This window comes from Gymnodraco acuticeps, unplaced genomic scaffold (assembly GCF_902827175.1).
Source record: "Gymnodraco acuticeps unplaced genomic scaffold, fGymAcu1.1, whole genome shotgun sequence".
Lineage (NCBI taxonomy): Eukaryota > Metazoa > Chordata > Actinopteri > Perciformes > Bathydraconidae > Gymnodraco > Gymnodraco acuticeps.
Window position 1 is genome coordinate 5181436 of NW_022990271.1, and position 16644 is coordinate 5198079.

The 16644-nt window shown below is 38.4% G+C and overlaps 1 protein-coding gene across 1 annotated transcript; it reads right to left on the reverse strand.

The window, feature by feature from the left end:
- Positions 1–391: 391 nt before the first annotated feature.
- On the reverse strand, positions 392–7256 carry scamp2l (secretory carrier membrane protein 2, like). Its single transcript, XM_034221043.1, has 9 exons — positions 7072–7256; positions 6244–6321; positions 6053–6139; positions 5264–5393; positions 5023–5151; positions 4312–4471; positions 3220–3321; positions 2567–2684; positions 392–1678 (listed from the first exon to the last, which is right to left on the reverse strand). The coding sequence occupies exons 1-9, from the start codon at positions 7126–7128 to the stop codon at positions 1523–1525; spliced, it is 1017 nt and encodes a 338-aa protein (XP_034076934.1). The 5' UTR covers positions 7129–7256; the 3' UTR covers positions 392–1522.
- Between the last annotated feature and the right edge of the window lie 9388 nt (positions 7257–16644).

Here is a 16644-nt window from a genome sequence, read left to right on the forward strand (position 1 = left end):
AACAAGCTATTTAGACAAGATCCACGTTTTGTGAAATAGGCCAGAACTGTTTATTGAATGTTATAGGGAACCAGTTTCTAGCAAGTATCGAGAAGTGTTTTAAATAAGTCACCAATATGTACAACACACCTAAAAAACAATTTTTTCTATTAAGTATGAAACCAAAACCATTTTTAACAAAAACACTAACAGCCTTGTGCTTAAACCCCCACGGAAAAATGTCTGAACTACATCTGCTGAGAGGCACTGAGGGTACACTACAAGCACGTGATTCAGTGAAACAGTAGATCAGAATTGGACATCGTAACCTACATTCTATATATTCACAGGCAAACGTGAACATGCTAATACCAACAAGTAGGTAACAAGCAACTCAAAATGACAACCCATATGCGACTATTCAGTAACATGACTTTAATCTGCAGTATAATTATTACGGATAACAAGTCAAAATTCTGGATAATCAACAAATAAATATTGTGTTCTTTCTGCTCATTAATACATTTTACTACATAAATTAGCTAAATTCTATACTATGTCAGAAATGTTACATTAAGAAACCTGTACCATTTGTTTAATTTTAAAGGCTCCATACTGTGAAAGAAACATAATGGTATTCCTAAGTCAACATGAATGAAAATGTACAATCCCAGTTAAACAACAACTTAATTTCCACTAAAAACAACTTGCTTTTCTCACGTCAAGACCAGTGATTAAAACAGTAAAAAGAAAAACCTTCATCCCTTCACCTTCATTAACCATCATTTTTTACAGTGTTATACAAATGAAAACATAACATTTAGTACAAACAGCAGCTGTTTTCGTGTAAGATAGTAACAGGATGCATCTCATTTTCTAGGGCATCCAGTCATATTATGTGTACTGCATGTATCAAGGTTGCTCATAAAGCAGAATGATAAACCAGTTACTCCGTAAAGCTCTACATGCTGCTGCAATGGCAAACATGTACAGTATACATACAAGCTAAGTGAATCCATCATTCAATAATGGTTAAACATTCTCTGGTCAAGTATGCGTTTTATATAATTCCAACTCTTCTAAAGTTGATTTTTGAGGCCCCAGCATGTTATTTCTAAACAAAATTGTGAGATAGAAAAATCCTATCACTTTCCGCCAGCGTATTTAACAGTGACAGGATTTTAATTATTGTATGTTATCACTAAATCCCAGACCGGTTCAATAGTACACTGCATATTGCACTGCGTATACTTTAACGTGTATATCTTTAGTCAGATAATGTTGAGTTTATTCAAGTTGGTTATATTGTGATGTTGAAGTTGCCAATGTCTTCTGTACTACACCATAGCCTATTTAAAGTGGAAAATGGGGACACTTCACTAGGCTGCTGTTCAAATGACAATACTTTTCTTCATGTTGATTGTTTTTGCCCTCTTCACTAAATAATTACACCCATTTCCTAAACCCGTCGAAGTACGTTAGGACATGGCTTTGTTGGTCAGAGAAGAGACCAGCCTGTAGCATGAAGGATGTGAAAAGCAATCTAATTCCTCTGGTTCCTGCTGAAGGCTCCCTGTGCAGCGGAGGTGGCAGCACTGGTGGCAGCAGTCTGCACAGTGGGGTTGGTAATGACTCCGTGGGAGAACTCCTGCTGGGCCTTGGTGAAGCTGGCCCCGGTCCTTCTGTACTTAGAGTGGACCTAGTATAGGAAATTAGGCACAGATAAGGGCAGTGACAGGTTATAAATGAGGTCAACAGATGAGTAGCTCCTGTTTTCAGTCCCAATTGTTGAAAAACTTAAATGTCAGTGACATTTAGTGGAAAATGTATTTCACGCCCCCTCCCCCCCCCCAAAAAAAATGCATGTTGAGGATAAAATTGTTAGCATGTGTGTAAAGCAATGGCAGATATTGGCAACCAATATTGCAGGGTAACATTTTCTTCAGAATAGAGCTACAACAATTAGTCCATCAAAATAAAAGTAATAGCCAACTTCTTTAATAATTGATCATAATTGTACTACTTTGATTGAAAATGAATCAGTTATTAACATCTCGTACCATGGCCAAAGGTACTGTTGTTAAAACAATTATGTTTGTTTGTGAATAAGTATTTCCCAGTATTTTCTCATGTCTTCACCTAATGAATTGTGGTATTTTTGATTGATTCTTAAATAAGTGTTAAAATAAAATGTTGACTGATTTGCTTAGATAATTTTGAAAATGTTTGACCCTTCGAGGGTTTCTAAATCTTGACATTCCCTCCGATACCTTCTTTGCCCTTTCACTTTCAGCTGCAATGCAAGTTTATCTGTGTCACTTACATTTTTAGTTTCTCTCGTTATGTTTCTTTCTTTGATCTGCATGCACCTTCACTAAGTTGGAGCTAAAAACAAATATAAGCCAAGTGGGAATACACATATTTATATATGTAATGCGCGCCATGTTTAACTCTCTATTTTCAGGCAACTTCAGTTGATTGTGAGGCACTGCCATCTTTTATTTAACTGCGAACATACAGTAAGTGTAGAGTGCTGTTTTAGGGTCATGGCTTTATTTCCCTTTGTAAACTTTTTACATTAGCATACCATTTTCAGTAGGATGACAGCCAGGACAGAGTTCACTGTGAAAAAACCGGCCACCACCATCATAACCACAGCCACAGCCAAGTTTTTGCCGATCATGCTGATGGATGCGATCCATCCGCTGTTAGAAACAGAGACAACCAATAAACACGTGTAACTTTACATTTCTCTCTACAATGAGCATTTACTAAATATTTAACAACTTCAAGCATTTGAAAAGTTCTGGAAATGGCTGAATTAAAGAGAAATGACCCAACATTGTAACCTGCCCAAGTGACCAATGGAGTAGCAAGAAGTTTGAAAAAGTGAATAATGACAAACTGAAAAGCCTAATATATTACATGACACAGAAAAGAAACCCAAAGAGAAAAGTTCCACACACTTACAAAGCAGCAACCCAGACAAGTTAGGGCAGCAGGAATCTGTCAAAGAGATGCAAGAGAGGAGAAACAGGGCAAAAACACACACACACACACACACACACATACAGGCGAGAATGAAGATGGACCCGTGCATACACACATTTACTACAGATCTACCCAAATCACACTCAGTCTTAGTTATGAGAATAGAAACCTGTTGAACAACTTTACACCACACCTTTACTTCCACCAAACATGCAGAAGATGATTTAAATAATAAAGGTTGGCACTGACCTGTTTCCCCACTTGGGGATCCCCACAGTCTGGATGATATACACTGCCACTTGGAAGAAAAAGACAAAAAAGAAGAAAAAGAAGCTGAAGGAGCTGTCAGACCTAGAGAGGGAAAATAGAAAACACAATTCAAATGTTTTCATGATAATGATAAGTCAAGAGGTTTGTTCGCTGCAAGAATATTCGATAAAGATGTAAACCATTTAAATACATTCAACTGTAGAAGTCACAAAGATGATCAATAGAGCATCATCAATGTTTAGCATCTAATTAAAGACTTGTGTTTCATTAGATATACCTTAAAGGTGGGGTAGGTCATTTTGGAGAAACCAGCTCGAGATCGCTAAAATTTGAAAATACATAGCCGGAAAAAATCTGCCACTTCCTTACAGAGCCCCTCCTCCAACACACACGAACGCGCACATGACCAATGAGGGCACGAGATAAGTTTGTGCACAGATGGAAGGCTGACAGGCAGGTAGGCCATCCAGTTACTTAGCCGGGCCGGCTAAAATGATCGGTCGTGCTTTTTACAGCACTACGGCTTCCACAGATGACATTTTTGTATGGATTTTTTGTCAAAGCACTTCAGATATTCATTGCTATCGGGATGTTAAGAGCATTCCATGGAATATAACAAAAAGTGTATCTCGAGCCGGTTTCTCAAACTTACCTACCCCACCTTTAATGATTATAATTAAAAATGCAGATAATTCTCCAATTGGAAGTTATTTTGGAATCTTGTTAAGATGTAATGCTGTTTAAGATGATTATCCTATGAAAAGATTGTAAGTATTTTTATTAATCAAAGCAATGAGCTATGAACCAGAGAATCTAATTTTAGCAACGTCTAATATTTTAAATGGAGTACAGGGTGGCCCACATTAACCTCAAACCCCTCTAGTTGAGTTGAATGATGAGGCTGCCAAGTTTTTAAAAAGTAAAATAGAGAAAGATAAGAACAACACTGCTAATTAGCTCGTCTACATGTGCCGTTTCTACTTGTACAAAGAAATAAAAGCATTAAGCCCTGTAAGTCACGGAAAACAATCAACATTTCCTTGTGAGCACGAGGCAAGCAAAACAGTGTACCTGAAGGCCTTGTAGACGGGCCGGTACCAGCAGATGAAGGACACCGGGGTGAAGAGGATGAACCAGAGGATGGACAGACCGAAGTCAACCCCGTACTCAGCGTCTGCAGTGAAGTAAGCCAGGCAGGCCAGCACGTTGAGGAAGAGAGTGGCACTGTGGACTGTGGGGACACACATGAAACCAATGTCAAACACACATCTCTACTTTGGAAAAGCTCAAATTAGGAGTTTTTTGTAATTGGGAGAAAAAAACCTTTAGTGCCCTTTTAGAGGAATGAATAGGTGTGAGGTCATTTTGTCAGTATTCCTTTGTCAACAATGTCTGACAGACATTAGAAGGCTGCATTTATCTACAGATGCTCCAGTTCAAAATGAGAATACATTTTTGTTCAAATGTCATCATATAATGAAAAAGTCCGAAAACCATCAACAGTATGTCTATGATCCGATATAATTGTGACATTAAAGGCTTCATGCAATTCTACAAAATGTCAGGGTCATCAGATGGCCTGTTATTGATCCATACTTTATAGAGAACTATAAATATATGCTTCATTGTAAATTAAACGAATAAATCACTTACGTTAGAAAACAAGAGACTTGTTAACATACCAAACTCTCAGAATCACACTGTGTTATGGATCAAGGTAGGACGCTTTTATATTGAAAGATAACAGTTGTAAAGATAAATACTGCATGCAGGGGCACGTACACATCCAGAGGTAGTACATTCTCTTGCAGATCCTGCGGTACTCTTCAGGGATGTCCTCCTCAAAGTCCTGATAGAAGCACGGCTTTACAGGGGAAAAACTGGGAAGCGGTGGCCAGTTGTTTTCTTTAGCTGACAGACGAAAAAAACAACAAGTGGTTAAACACGGTGAGCGCTTGTGGTGTGTTATAGTTTGCGTGTACAACAGCTAAGTTAGCTTGCAACTTCTTAAATAAATACTTACAGCCAGTGTTGAGCCCTCTGCCTGCAGCCCTGTTCTGTATCTCCTGCTCCTTCCTCTCCAGCTCTGCAGCTTTCTTCTCCAGCTCCTCCTGCTGTTTGAGCAGGTTAGCCTGGCCAGCTACTGCATTAGCCTGGTGGGTGAAGGAAGAGCTACTCTTAACACTGCTAGCAAGTGGAGGAGCTTGGGTCATCAGATTTTCATCGACATTTCTACACTGTAGCGTATGTGCATATGACATTAAAACCTTTGAATCTTGAAAAATATAGTTACTGCATCACTACAACCAACTGCAGGATTTTTCTATCTAGTGATGCAAAATGTATGAGCTCAACTACAGGTAATGAGGACCCACACTTCAGCCATGTAAGACTGAGAAATGAGGCATTCTGAATAACTGGTACGTTTAATTTTGAAATGTTTTAGGTAGATTATTCTTATAATACTTATGTACTTTTAGTTAAGGCTTTCTTATTTCTACTTTAATCTAGTGAAAGATCTGAATGCTTTATCCACCACTTAATTTATAATATGTGTTTAATGTTATATCAATATCAGCCTAAAAAAAGAGAATTGGTTTGCTCTACTTACTGCTGACAAAAAGCACTTGTTAGCTTAAAGCTTTGTGTTTTATTATTCCCCTAATCTATTGTTTGGAACATACAATACAACATTTGGATGCACTTTGGTTATGTAAATCTCAAATGAAATTCCTAAATAGCTGAAATAAGATTTGACACCAGCTTATTTAACGTTTTTTTCTATGTGTTAATGTGTTTGTGTCTGACTCACTTGTGCGCTCTGTTCCACAGAAGTCGGTAGGATGGCGGGTTGAGAGGAGGCAGCTGAGATGGGGATGGTTGTACCAGTGTGGGTTCCCTTTGAAACAAATATGGCTTTTTTATTAACTTCATTTTCTTTCATTGATGAAACAACTATAAATGACATCAACAGCGTAATAAAAAATTGGAAGAGGAGCTAACCATGTCAGTTGCAGAGAATGGGTTGAACTCCCCAGTGTTTTCAGAAGCTCCGCTGGTGACTTGTGTGATTGAGGCATCCTGAAAAGAAAGGGCAAACCTTGATGTTATGAGGTGCTGAGAAGCCATGACCCTTCACTTTATATTTGGTGCCTGCCATGTTTGGAGTAGGCAGTAATCCACAGAATATCAACCAGTCAAAGAAGAGCAATTATTTGTCCCAAACCAAATGTACTATAAGCCCAAGGCAGGAGCCCATCTGTCTTAGTTAAAATGTAATTATTTGAACAATAAAAGGTGCTTTTTCTTTAAGTAAACATGTCACTAAGTCACTTGTTAACCTACAACCATTGGGTAATATCATTTTAACATCTATAACACAGAGATGTGGTAATTATACTAAACAAATTGCACACCAAATAATATTGCTATAAGCCTAAAAGGTGCGCCATTACATTCCACATTTCCCCTTGAGGATCAGGGTTACAACATTTACATTTTTCCTTCAATGGCGTAGTGAAGGAGTCACAGTTGATGGCTAAACATCAGCAGGCACCTGCTCCTGTGTGTCTCTGCTTACCTGCGCAGGTGAGCTAGCAGCCCACGTACAGCGTTACCACACTATTTTACAGATACACTTTATAAATAGATTATATTAAATATACAATGTGGCTTACTTAATACCTAACATTCTTACTCAGGAAATACTGAGGCCAAACCCAGCAACCAACCAAACAGGTTTGTGTTGCAGCATATCTCTTTCAGTCTCCACTTCACACGAAAACAGCTTCTTAAAGACTTCACACAGAAAACAAAAACACACACACTCACCTGGAAGGGCTCAATATCCATTGGGTCCACGAAAGGGTTGCTGTCAAATCCCGACATTGTGGATAAAAGTTTATGTTGTGTGGAATAAACAACACGACAGCTCCCGTGTCCCCGGCGGCGGCTGCTGCTGCTCCTGCGGATGGTGCTGTGACGCTGCGTGTCTGCGCATGCGTGGCTGACGTCACTAGGAGGCTGTCCCTGAGTAGTCTGATACATTAAACTACCTTTACCTTTAGAAATGATGGCAATTGCTTTCAATTATGCGGTTTTCGTGACAGTATGAATTCAGGCCACTCACGTGTGTCAAGAAATTAGATGTTTTGTGGTCACTGTACAACAAGAGGTATTTTTAAAACCGGATTTTGTGTTTAGGGCCATACTGTTGCATTTAAGTGATGTCGCAGTAAAGGGTCATCTACAGAAAAATAGGGATATTAAAAGGCATGCCCAATTATAGGTTGTTTTATTTATTTTGACGCAAATGTATTTAAGTTATTATTTGAATTGTTTGCAACCCTTTCAAGGTGTATGTCCAGTGGTTGACTTCAAGGTGTGGAAGAAGGCTACTCAGATATTTTACTTAAGTAAAAGTAGCAATACAAGGGTAGACATATTCTGTTACAAGCAAAAGTACCACATATACATATATATAGTACCAACAACCTATTATACAGAATGGCCCATTTCAGAATCAGATGACACATTGCTGCATTTTAATCTTCAGCTGGTGAAGGTAATTTTAATTACTGTATTTCTGGGTTTCTCAGTCTATAATGATATTTTATAAAAAATACTTTTTTTCATATATTGCTTTAATGCTCCTAGTCTGTGATAAACAAAAACTTTAAAATAAATGTAGTAAAAGTACAATACAAATTAAATACTTAAAGGGGACATATCATGCTATATTTGAACAATATATTACAATACCTCAACATTTTAAGTGTGGTGCTTGAGTTAATGTTCAATGTTGCATTCTACTACTGTTATCCTTGTTTGTCTGTAAATACATGTTTGGACATCACAAATGACAAACATATCATACATCAGTGTCATAACAGTACTCATGGATGCAATCAACTTAAAACTGCTGCACAGAGTAAATTTGTCTTGGTTTTGCTCTCACAAAATCAAATGTACTATTTTTTCAAAGTATAAGTACAACTAAAACAATAACCTTCACCATCATTAACGTTGGAGGATTTTAACAACACCTGTTGGACTTAGCATTGATGCATTACACTTCATGTTGTTTGACCTTTTACTTGTTGAAAATGCCTCCTTATGGCTTTTATTTATATGTATTGCCTTTATATCTGAAGGCAATTAAACACATGGGCTTTGCAGAATGTGAATGAAAACTAAATCTGCAATCCTAAGACCACACGTGAGGTATGCAGAGCTTCAATCGCTGTTTCCCAGGAGCAGTTTAATATAGGTTTGTAATTGCAAAGACAATTTCGGGTTACACCCAAGGGAAAACTAGGCCCTAATCCGTTGTTAAAATTAACAATATATGATCCGGACTAACTGCTGCTTTTCTAAATTGAACAGTTCAAATACTTTGGAGGACAGGAGCACTGAAAGGGTATACTGTATTGCCAGGATGAAGACTAGGTAGGTGTCATTTCCTTTTTCATTGACCAAAAATAATTATAATATGCCCCTTAAGAACTCAACTGTGCAGTTAGAGGTGCAATGAGATTGAAATACAGAACATTCCATGTCAACCTATTATTGTGTTTACTTATTCAAAACACAGGTGTTTTATATTTTAATATATCTATAAACTTAGTTTTTCATCTATAAAGACAAATACTTTGATATTTCTTCCATGAAAGCATACATGGTATGACTTAAACCAGTGGTCCCCAAACTAAGGCCCGCGGTACGGCCCGCCTCCACATTTGGCCCGGCCCCCTGAACAATACCAGAGACGCATTATGATTTTTTTAATTTTTTTTTTTTTAATTTATTTATTTATTATTATTTTTATTTTTTTTCAGTCTGGCCACGCGAATCCTAGACTAGCCCCTGTCAAAATGTTGTGACCCGCTCTATCGAAATCATTCGCATTGACCCGAAGACACCTTTTGAGTTGTATACACTGTTGGAAAGAGGATATTCTTAGCTTTCTAATGATATCAGGATTGTTTTTGTACTTCAAATATTAAGCGAAATATGTCACATTATATAATGACTGTCACCGAGTCATCATTTTGAGAAAAAGGCCTTCAAAGTTGTCTCTTCTCTGGAATCCATCGATCTGATTGATTATTAGCGGAGCAAATTATCAAAAATACTACCGAGGGAAGATATTTTCGTTTGGAGGGGAAGCTCGCGAGTGTGTGTGCTTGTGTGATTTTGCGTTTGTGTGTATTGTGTTTGTTTCCCGGGGAAAACACTCACGAGAAACACCGGCTGTTGTTATGCCTGCCGTTCTCCGCTTGTAATTATGCCGAAGCTTCAAAGTTGTATTTATCATCTGAATTTGCCGAAACAAGTTTAATATTCTGAAAGCCAAGACTTTGTTTAATTGAAATCAGATGAAAACAAACTGTAACGGACCCTGCAGTGTTATCTATGATTACTATACTCTTACATTCATAATTTCAGCGGAGTGAGGAGGGGGCGGCGCTGCGGAAGAGCAGATTGCGAGTGAGAAATAAATAGGAAATAAAAGTTTCATATTCTGAAAGCCAAGACTTTGTTTGTTTAAAATCAAACAAAACACCCGAATCCCGAAAAAATATATTTTTTTACGTAAATCCACGTTTATTTTTGAGAGATTCTGCTCTGACAACTAAGCTAAACTTTTACCTGTTAAGATTGTGCACGGCACAACAGAAAGTTACAGTAATTTTCAATGGACTTTTTTTCTGTGAAGAACCCAGAGAGGGTTATTTGGTTATTATTTATTTCATAAATAGTGTTATTTATTTCATTAATAGTGTAGCGATCCTGATAGGCTACTCAGGGTGTCACTTAGGCAGGTGTCTGAGGTGCGGGCCTGTGGTTGGTGGAGCGGACGGGGGAGGGCGGGGAGTTGTGACGTAGACGGTGCTATATATGGGTATTTGTAGAAGTTAAGTTAGATGAGTGGATTGATTGATTGATTGATTGAAAAGTTTATTAACAGCTTGTATATTGGAGTGTGCGGTAGAACCCACGAAGTGTACTTGACCTGTTATCATCTGTCTTCAAATACTAGTTATTAAAGCCTAATAACTACAAGCCTGTCTCCGACTCATCTTGGGAACGTTACATTGGTGTCAGAAGTGAACTTTTCGAACAAGGGACGTCTTTCCGGACGAGAGTCGTAACTGCGTCACGGAGCTAGCCGGTAAGCTAGCGGGGATGAATAAGTTCAGCAAGATGGGAGTGAAGCAGGAACACAGTAGTGATGAAGAGGAAGATGGAGCATGCGGGTGGTCGAAGGACATGAGAGAGGAGTTCATGAGTGCACGGGAGGTGAGAGAGCGCTTGAGAGAGTCGGCGGTGAGGATGGCTAGAGACGCGGGAATGTCTCCGTCTTCTGCGGCAGTTCGCGCCATTTCCAAGCTGGAGGTAAACAACAATGGCGGCGCCCATCGCAGCAGCCGCCGCCGGGTCAGTGAAAACACCCAAATTCTCGGGTAAGGCAGACTGGGAGGCTTTCCATGCCCAATTTGAACTGCTTGCTCATGCCGGGGGGTGGTCAGTAGAGACTAAAGCACTACAGCTAGCTTTGTGCCTCACAGAAGAGGCTCTTTCATGTCTGCTACTACTTAGCCTTGAGGACCGACACAGCTATGAAGCGTTAGCAGGGGCTTTAAAGAGGCGGTTTGGACAGTGTTTCCCGCCAGAGCTGCTCCGGAACGAATTGAGTAATGTGGAAGTTTATGAAGAGTATTATGCAGAAGATGTGATGCAGCATATTTTTGGTATATTCATTTTAATCTCACCAATATATAAGAGGTGTATTGCATCATGTTATCCCTAATATATGTGTGGGTATATACATTCCTGTGTATTAATAGTTGAAGGAACAAAATACATGTTTCCTCTTAAATATAGAGTTTTTTTTATAGATTCCTGAAACAATGTTCCCTTTTTCTTTAAAGTAGATTAGCGCAATAGTCTTTTTCTTTCACTTTTACCCTTTTCATCAAAAGGGTGCTTTAGGCTATTTTTGAGGGGTAAAATGCAGAATTACTTGTGAGTTCTGTTTTGAGTGAAAAGATTACCCTTTTGAGTGTTTTTCTTGGTTAACCATTAGATATAGTGGCTAAATTCGTCCTAAGTTAATTATGCGCATCCTGCAGGCCTTGAGAATTTAGTCACACAGTTAAGAGAGACAATGGTCCTTCTAGATTATGGGTGAGCTGACTTCGGGTGAATAAAAGTTCAGAGATAATTGGGGGGTATGAAGACAGTTAGGCGTTGTTGGTGAGCTAGTTCTGAGGATGTCATGGGATAATGACTGTTTATTTCCAACAAGTATGGCTTTCATAAAGAAACACATGACTTGGGTGATAAGATGTGTTTTGTTGTAAAATGGGCCTGTTTGGTTTTCTGCTGGCCAGCGCTGGGTCACTGTGACAAAGCATATTTTGCGTCTGCCAATGAGAGGACCTGAAAAGATGACCAGCTGACCTCACCCCTTCCTTCTGTCTTCTGGTATATATTCTGTCGATTCCTGAGTTCGGCCTCTCTTCACATGCTGTCAGGACAGAAGGATCTCCGCAGCACGCGAACAGGGCAGAAGTGGGCCGGCTACTTCTTAAACATTACAATATAATTGTAGTATATTGTATTATATTGTATTGTAATGTATTATAGTGCATTGCATTATTACCTTTGATAATTAAAACAGATTGTTTAAACTGGTATCTGGGTGTTCTCTGTCTGATTTCCTTCCTGTTATGATTTTAAGCAGGACTCGTCAAAACGACACGCGGAGCCGAGTGGGGTTGTAAAAACCTCAAAACTCCAACAAAGTGGTGACCCCGACGTTTACGAGTGGGCGTTCAGAGGGAGTCACATCAGCAGCCAGCGGACTAAGCTGTCCAGGGGTGACACCTCGAAATACTTTCTGACAACTAAAAACAGAGCTCTATACAAAATATCAGGTAAGTACGGATACCCGTTACACTCAAAATCTGTGATTTGGCTATATTCAAATTTTTTAGAGTTGTCAGGAATATTTCTCAGTGTCTAGTCTTCACGCTAAAGATAATGCAATGCATATTTTAGCATAGGTAGGTAACTAACTAAGAATAATAAGATTAATAAAGCAACGGTTAGGAACCTCGTGGATTTTTCAGAATCGCACGACTAACTCGTTAGCTCCACGTGAAGCGATGAGGACTGTAAGATGAAGGTGAAAGGCCCCGTGCGTTTTTTTCAGAAATCGATACGGCTAACTCGTCGGGGGCGTTCAGTGGTTTCTAATGATTCCATCCAGAACTAAATTGAATAATGTTTTCCAGTCTCATAGGAGCTGCAGTTGCATTATAAGTGAATCCAAGGGGAGATACGCAAATTTCAAATAACCATTTTGAAAGGACCGGAATCTCGTTCTCTTGTTCTGTGGGGTTAATCTATCTAGCCAAACGTGACGATAAAGAGATTATGTTATCTGTTGAAATAAACATCGCACCATAAAGCTGGATAGACTGTACGGGGAATAATTTTCTGGGAATAATTACTAATAGATAAGGGAGAAAAGTCAGATAAAGAAATGCGTGGTCACCAGGGGTTAAAGAAAGCCCCCCTTTTTCTTCACAGCTTTCCTCTAATTGCTGAAGCAGCAGCCCGAAGTGCGACTGCTTGTGCTTCTTCTCAAAATGCCTCAAAAATGGCTGCTGAGCGTTGAATTTAAAACAAGGAGTGAATAATCAACGACTGGTCTGAAGTTGGAGTGAATAACATTGACAATTAATAGATCAATGTGTCGTAGATATTTAAATAAATAAGAAACTATAATTTGTCGTTTTTAGCATAGTTTTTGTGGGATGCAGTTACGTCACATTGTGGTTTTCATGAGAAGTTTTGAGAACTGATTGTTACTATTGCATTGCATTGTGAATTGTGTGGTATTTGTCATTAGGGAGTTTTTGTAATATCATTAGTAGACATTAATTGTGTTTTTGAGTTTATGAAGAAAGAGTAGAAAGTAAACAGGAGGGATCTGTTCATGTTTAAACATGACAGAGGTGCTGCACGAGGCTAAAAGCCATCTCACACTGTTGGCTAAACACAGAGAGGTGACTGATGAGAGAAGCTTGTGCAGGAGCAGCTGCAGGGCACAGAGAGAGAGAGAGAGAGAGACAGGAGAAGTAGATGTTTTGGAAGTTCAGAGAGAGTAAAACTTATATAAAGTTGACTACTAGTCTGAAGAATGTCATATTGTTTTGTGAGTGAACATGAAGTAAGAATATATTTAGTTTCAGCAGCTACTGTCCTATCTGTGTTCCAAAGAGAACATACGTTGCATTTACAATTCATATTAAGAAAGTTCACAATTGATACCATTAAAGGCCGTTTTGGATTAATAGGGCGTGTCTGTCATAAACATTCGTGCTCAGATGGAATAAAGTGTTGAGATGTTCTCAAGAGTGGGAGTTTTCACAACGCTTTTTAGTTTGTATTGAAACAATTAAGTGATAAGGACAGAAAAACTGTTCCGTGATGATTTCTTTAGGTTTTAGCTTTAGTAATGGAGATTACATTTTGTGAGGAAACTTTTCCACAAATAATAAGTGTTCAAAATATATATTCATTAACTGTAATCAGATTACTTGTTTTTCAAATATAGCGCTAAATACAGTTAGTTTTGTGTTCTGTTACAAATCTAACCTGCTTGTAACACAACTTAGATAAACAATTAAAAAAATAATATAATAAGCAAGTGGTTAAGGAGGTTTTCCTGTTTGGCTCATTTGATTTGGAAATCAAGTAAGGAAGAATAGTGTTTTATGAGAACTGTCATTCCTCATGGTTTTTAAAGATAAATCATCAGTTTGTTTGGACTTTGATGTAGAAATAGGATCGGGGTGGAGAAGGAAGACCTTTTTTGGTTTCAAATTAAAGAAGATTTTAAAGATGAAGTTTATTTTATTTTTTTCTGACTAGAATTAAACTAGACACTAGAAACTAGACAAGAGATTTTACAATGTGGTTTTACTACTTTTAATGGAGTAAATAATCTGGGTAGACTACTGCCATTGGTTTGTTTTAACATTCACATGTTTCAGCATTCCTGACCATAGAGACACTCAGCCGTTTTATTTTGTAACCCTTTGGGGGAGAGATTTAAATTGAGTTTTTCTCCAGTTGCTGATTTGCTGTGATTACAGCAGCACTGGATAGATGTGCGCCACCTTTGGGTTGTACTCTGAATCAGTGTGTTGGTGAAGAGTTGCTCACTACAGAAACAGAAGAACTGTGCAAAGAACGCATCTCTGAGGAGGGTTTGACATTTTGCTTGGGCCTTGTTGCCGAGGCAACAGTGGTGTGAAGAGGAACTGCAGTTTTTGGGGATTCCTGCTGTGCAGAGGACAACGTGTGTCTGCTGATTGTACCACATTGATCCAGAGGTTCCTTCCCCCTCAGGACATCCCAGTGCCAAACAAGAGTTTCATTGATCCAATTCACTACAGCTGCAGAAGACAACGCATCACTGACTGTTCACATTATGACCGGGCTTGTCTCAGATCGTTCAGACTCTGAAGAAATTATGCGATGATTTTACAGCATAACTGTGCAAGAGTTTTCCAGAGGGTGGTGTACAACAATAGGTTTAGTGTTTGAGAAGGGAGGCTGATTGTTTAAACGATGGTCTGGAATACTGAAAAGATTAAAGTTTAATATCCTTGTTTAGCAAACAACACATCTGATTATTAGGTCACACCTAATAATCTTGACATATAAACTAACTATGAGTAAAAAGATGAATGGATTTTATATCCTAGAGAGGGTTGGTTATGTTGCGAATACTTCACAAGGTATTTGCTAATGTATTTTGAAGAACAAATAACAAGGACACAAGTCCAATTTAGTTTTGTTTTTAGGTTAAATTGTCCATTACCAAAACTGTTCACCTTATGTCTAGATTTGGACTTTGATGGTAAGGGAGTATTTAGGCTTATTTTTATACATCTGACATTTTCAAATATGTTGGCTATTCACTAGATAGACTTTGGTTAAGAACTTTTCTGAAGATTGAATATTTGTTCCATTTCTAAATATTCCTATTTAAAAAGTCATTTTAGAGTAAAGAAGACTGATGCTGTAATTGGACATAATGTGAGGCCTTCAATCACCCATTGTAATGGTGCATATTATTGACGACTAATAGGGAGGAGGGGTCACTCGACCCACCCTGCAGTGGTTTTTAAAATCTTATGCAGCTTCACAGGAAGCGCACGGCACCAGATTATGAGTTTGGAAGACTAGCGTCACCACCTCCTAATGGACATTAATTCAGTTAGTAATTAACTGACATTTAGAGATGTTAAAGAGTAAAAACATACCTACCATAAGTGATAATTCCTAAATTTAGCTACAAACCATTGATGAAATGACTTCTGTTTTTAGAATCCTTGATAAAGGAAGGAGTGATTGTTACATATTCGGAAACCCAAGGTTCCACGCACTGTTAAAGAGGTTAACATTGTTCTTTAAGTGGACCAGATTTGAAGATAAATGAATATGAGTTATGAAATACATAGCAGAGCTTTACAGATCATAGTAATGGTTTGACTCAAGATGATAATTATGTGCACAAGTTTCTGAAATAGATCTATTAGACATTTGAATATAGATTAGGTGTTGATAAACTGCAGTAGTAGTACAATAAGGAAGTGACATTTTTTGGCTAAACACTTTTCGGGGAATGTGGGAAGCAGCTGTCTCAATGAAAAGTTAGAGATATCTTGAACATTATAGTTGTAATTGTGAATTAATAAATGATGGCGCTCCATATATACATATTTGTGTTGACAAAGGATACTGGCCTATGCTGAAATGTCAAAGTCTCTGCAGAGCACGACACATGGCCAAAAAAGACTGAGACCAACTGACCTTTGACCCTGACCGACAGTGTAACTTGACAAGGCACTGTGAATGACTGACTCTGGGGTGAACCTGACCAAACTTGACTTTACAACCTGACAGTGTGAGTGTGAATGTGAGTGTATGTCTGCATGTGATCAGTGCAACTGCATGATTTAAAACAATGACTAATCAAGCATGTTTTTGGACTAACACATTTTTCTGGGCCTCAATAACATTCCACAGAATTGGAAAACCTCACTTGTGCACTCCCACAGGAGGTGGCAGTTTGCAGAATGTGGAACTCAAACTAAAACATGAAGATTCTGTTTCTTTTAGGACTGAAGGATGGAGAGAAACACTTCATTTCACTGGAGTGTTTACTGTGGAAATGATGGATGTACATTTGGGTAAAAATGTTTGATATTTTCTTATAATCCATTATTACCTGAAGGTTTTCTTCCCATACAGGATTTTGGTTACACATGAGTCATGTGTAAAAAGGGGGAGTGTACGGCTGCCCCAACTCGATTGTTC

Coding starts and splice junctions, on each gene's coding strand:
- scamp2l (XM_034221043.1), bottom strand. CDS start 7,128: ATGTCGGGATTTGACAGCAACCCTTTCGTGGACCCAATGGATATTGAG. Junction 6,140..6,243: donor CATTCTCTGCAACTGACATG/GTTAGCTCCTCT, acceptor TTTGTTTCAAAG/GGAACCCACACTGGTACAAC. Junction 2,685..3,219: donor ATCCCCAAGTGGGGAAACAG/GTCAGTGCCAAC, acceptor TGTTTCTAACAG/CGGATGGATCGCATCCATCA.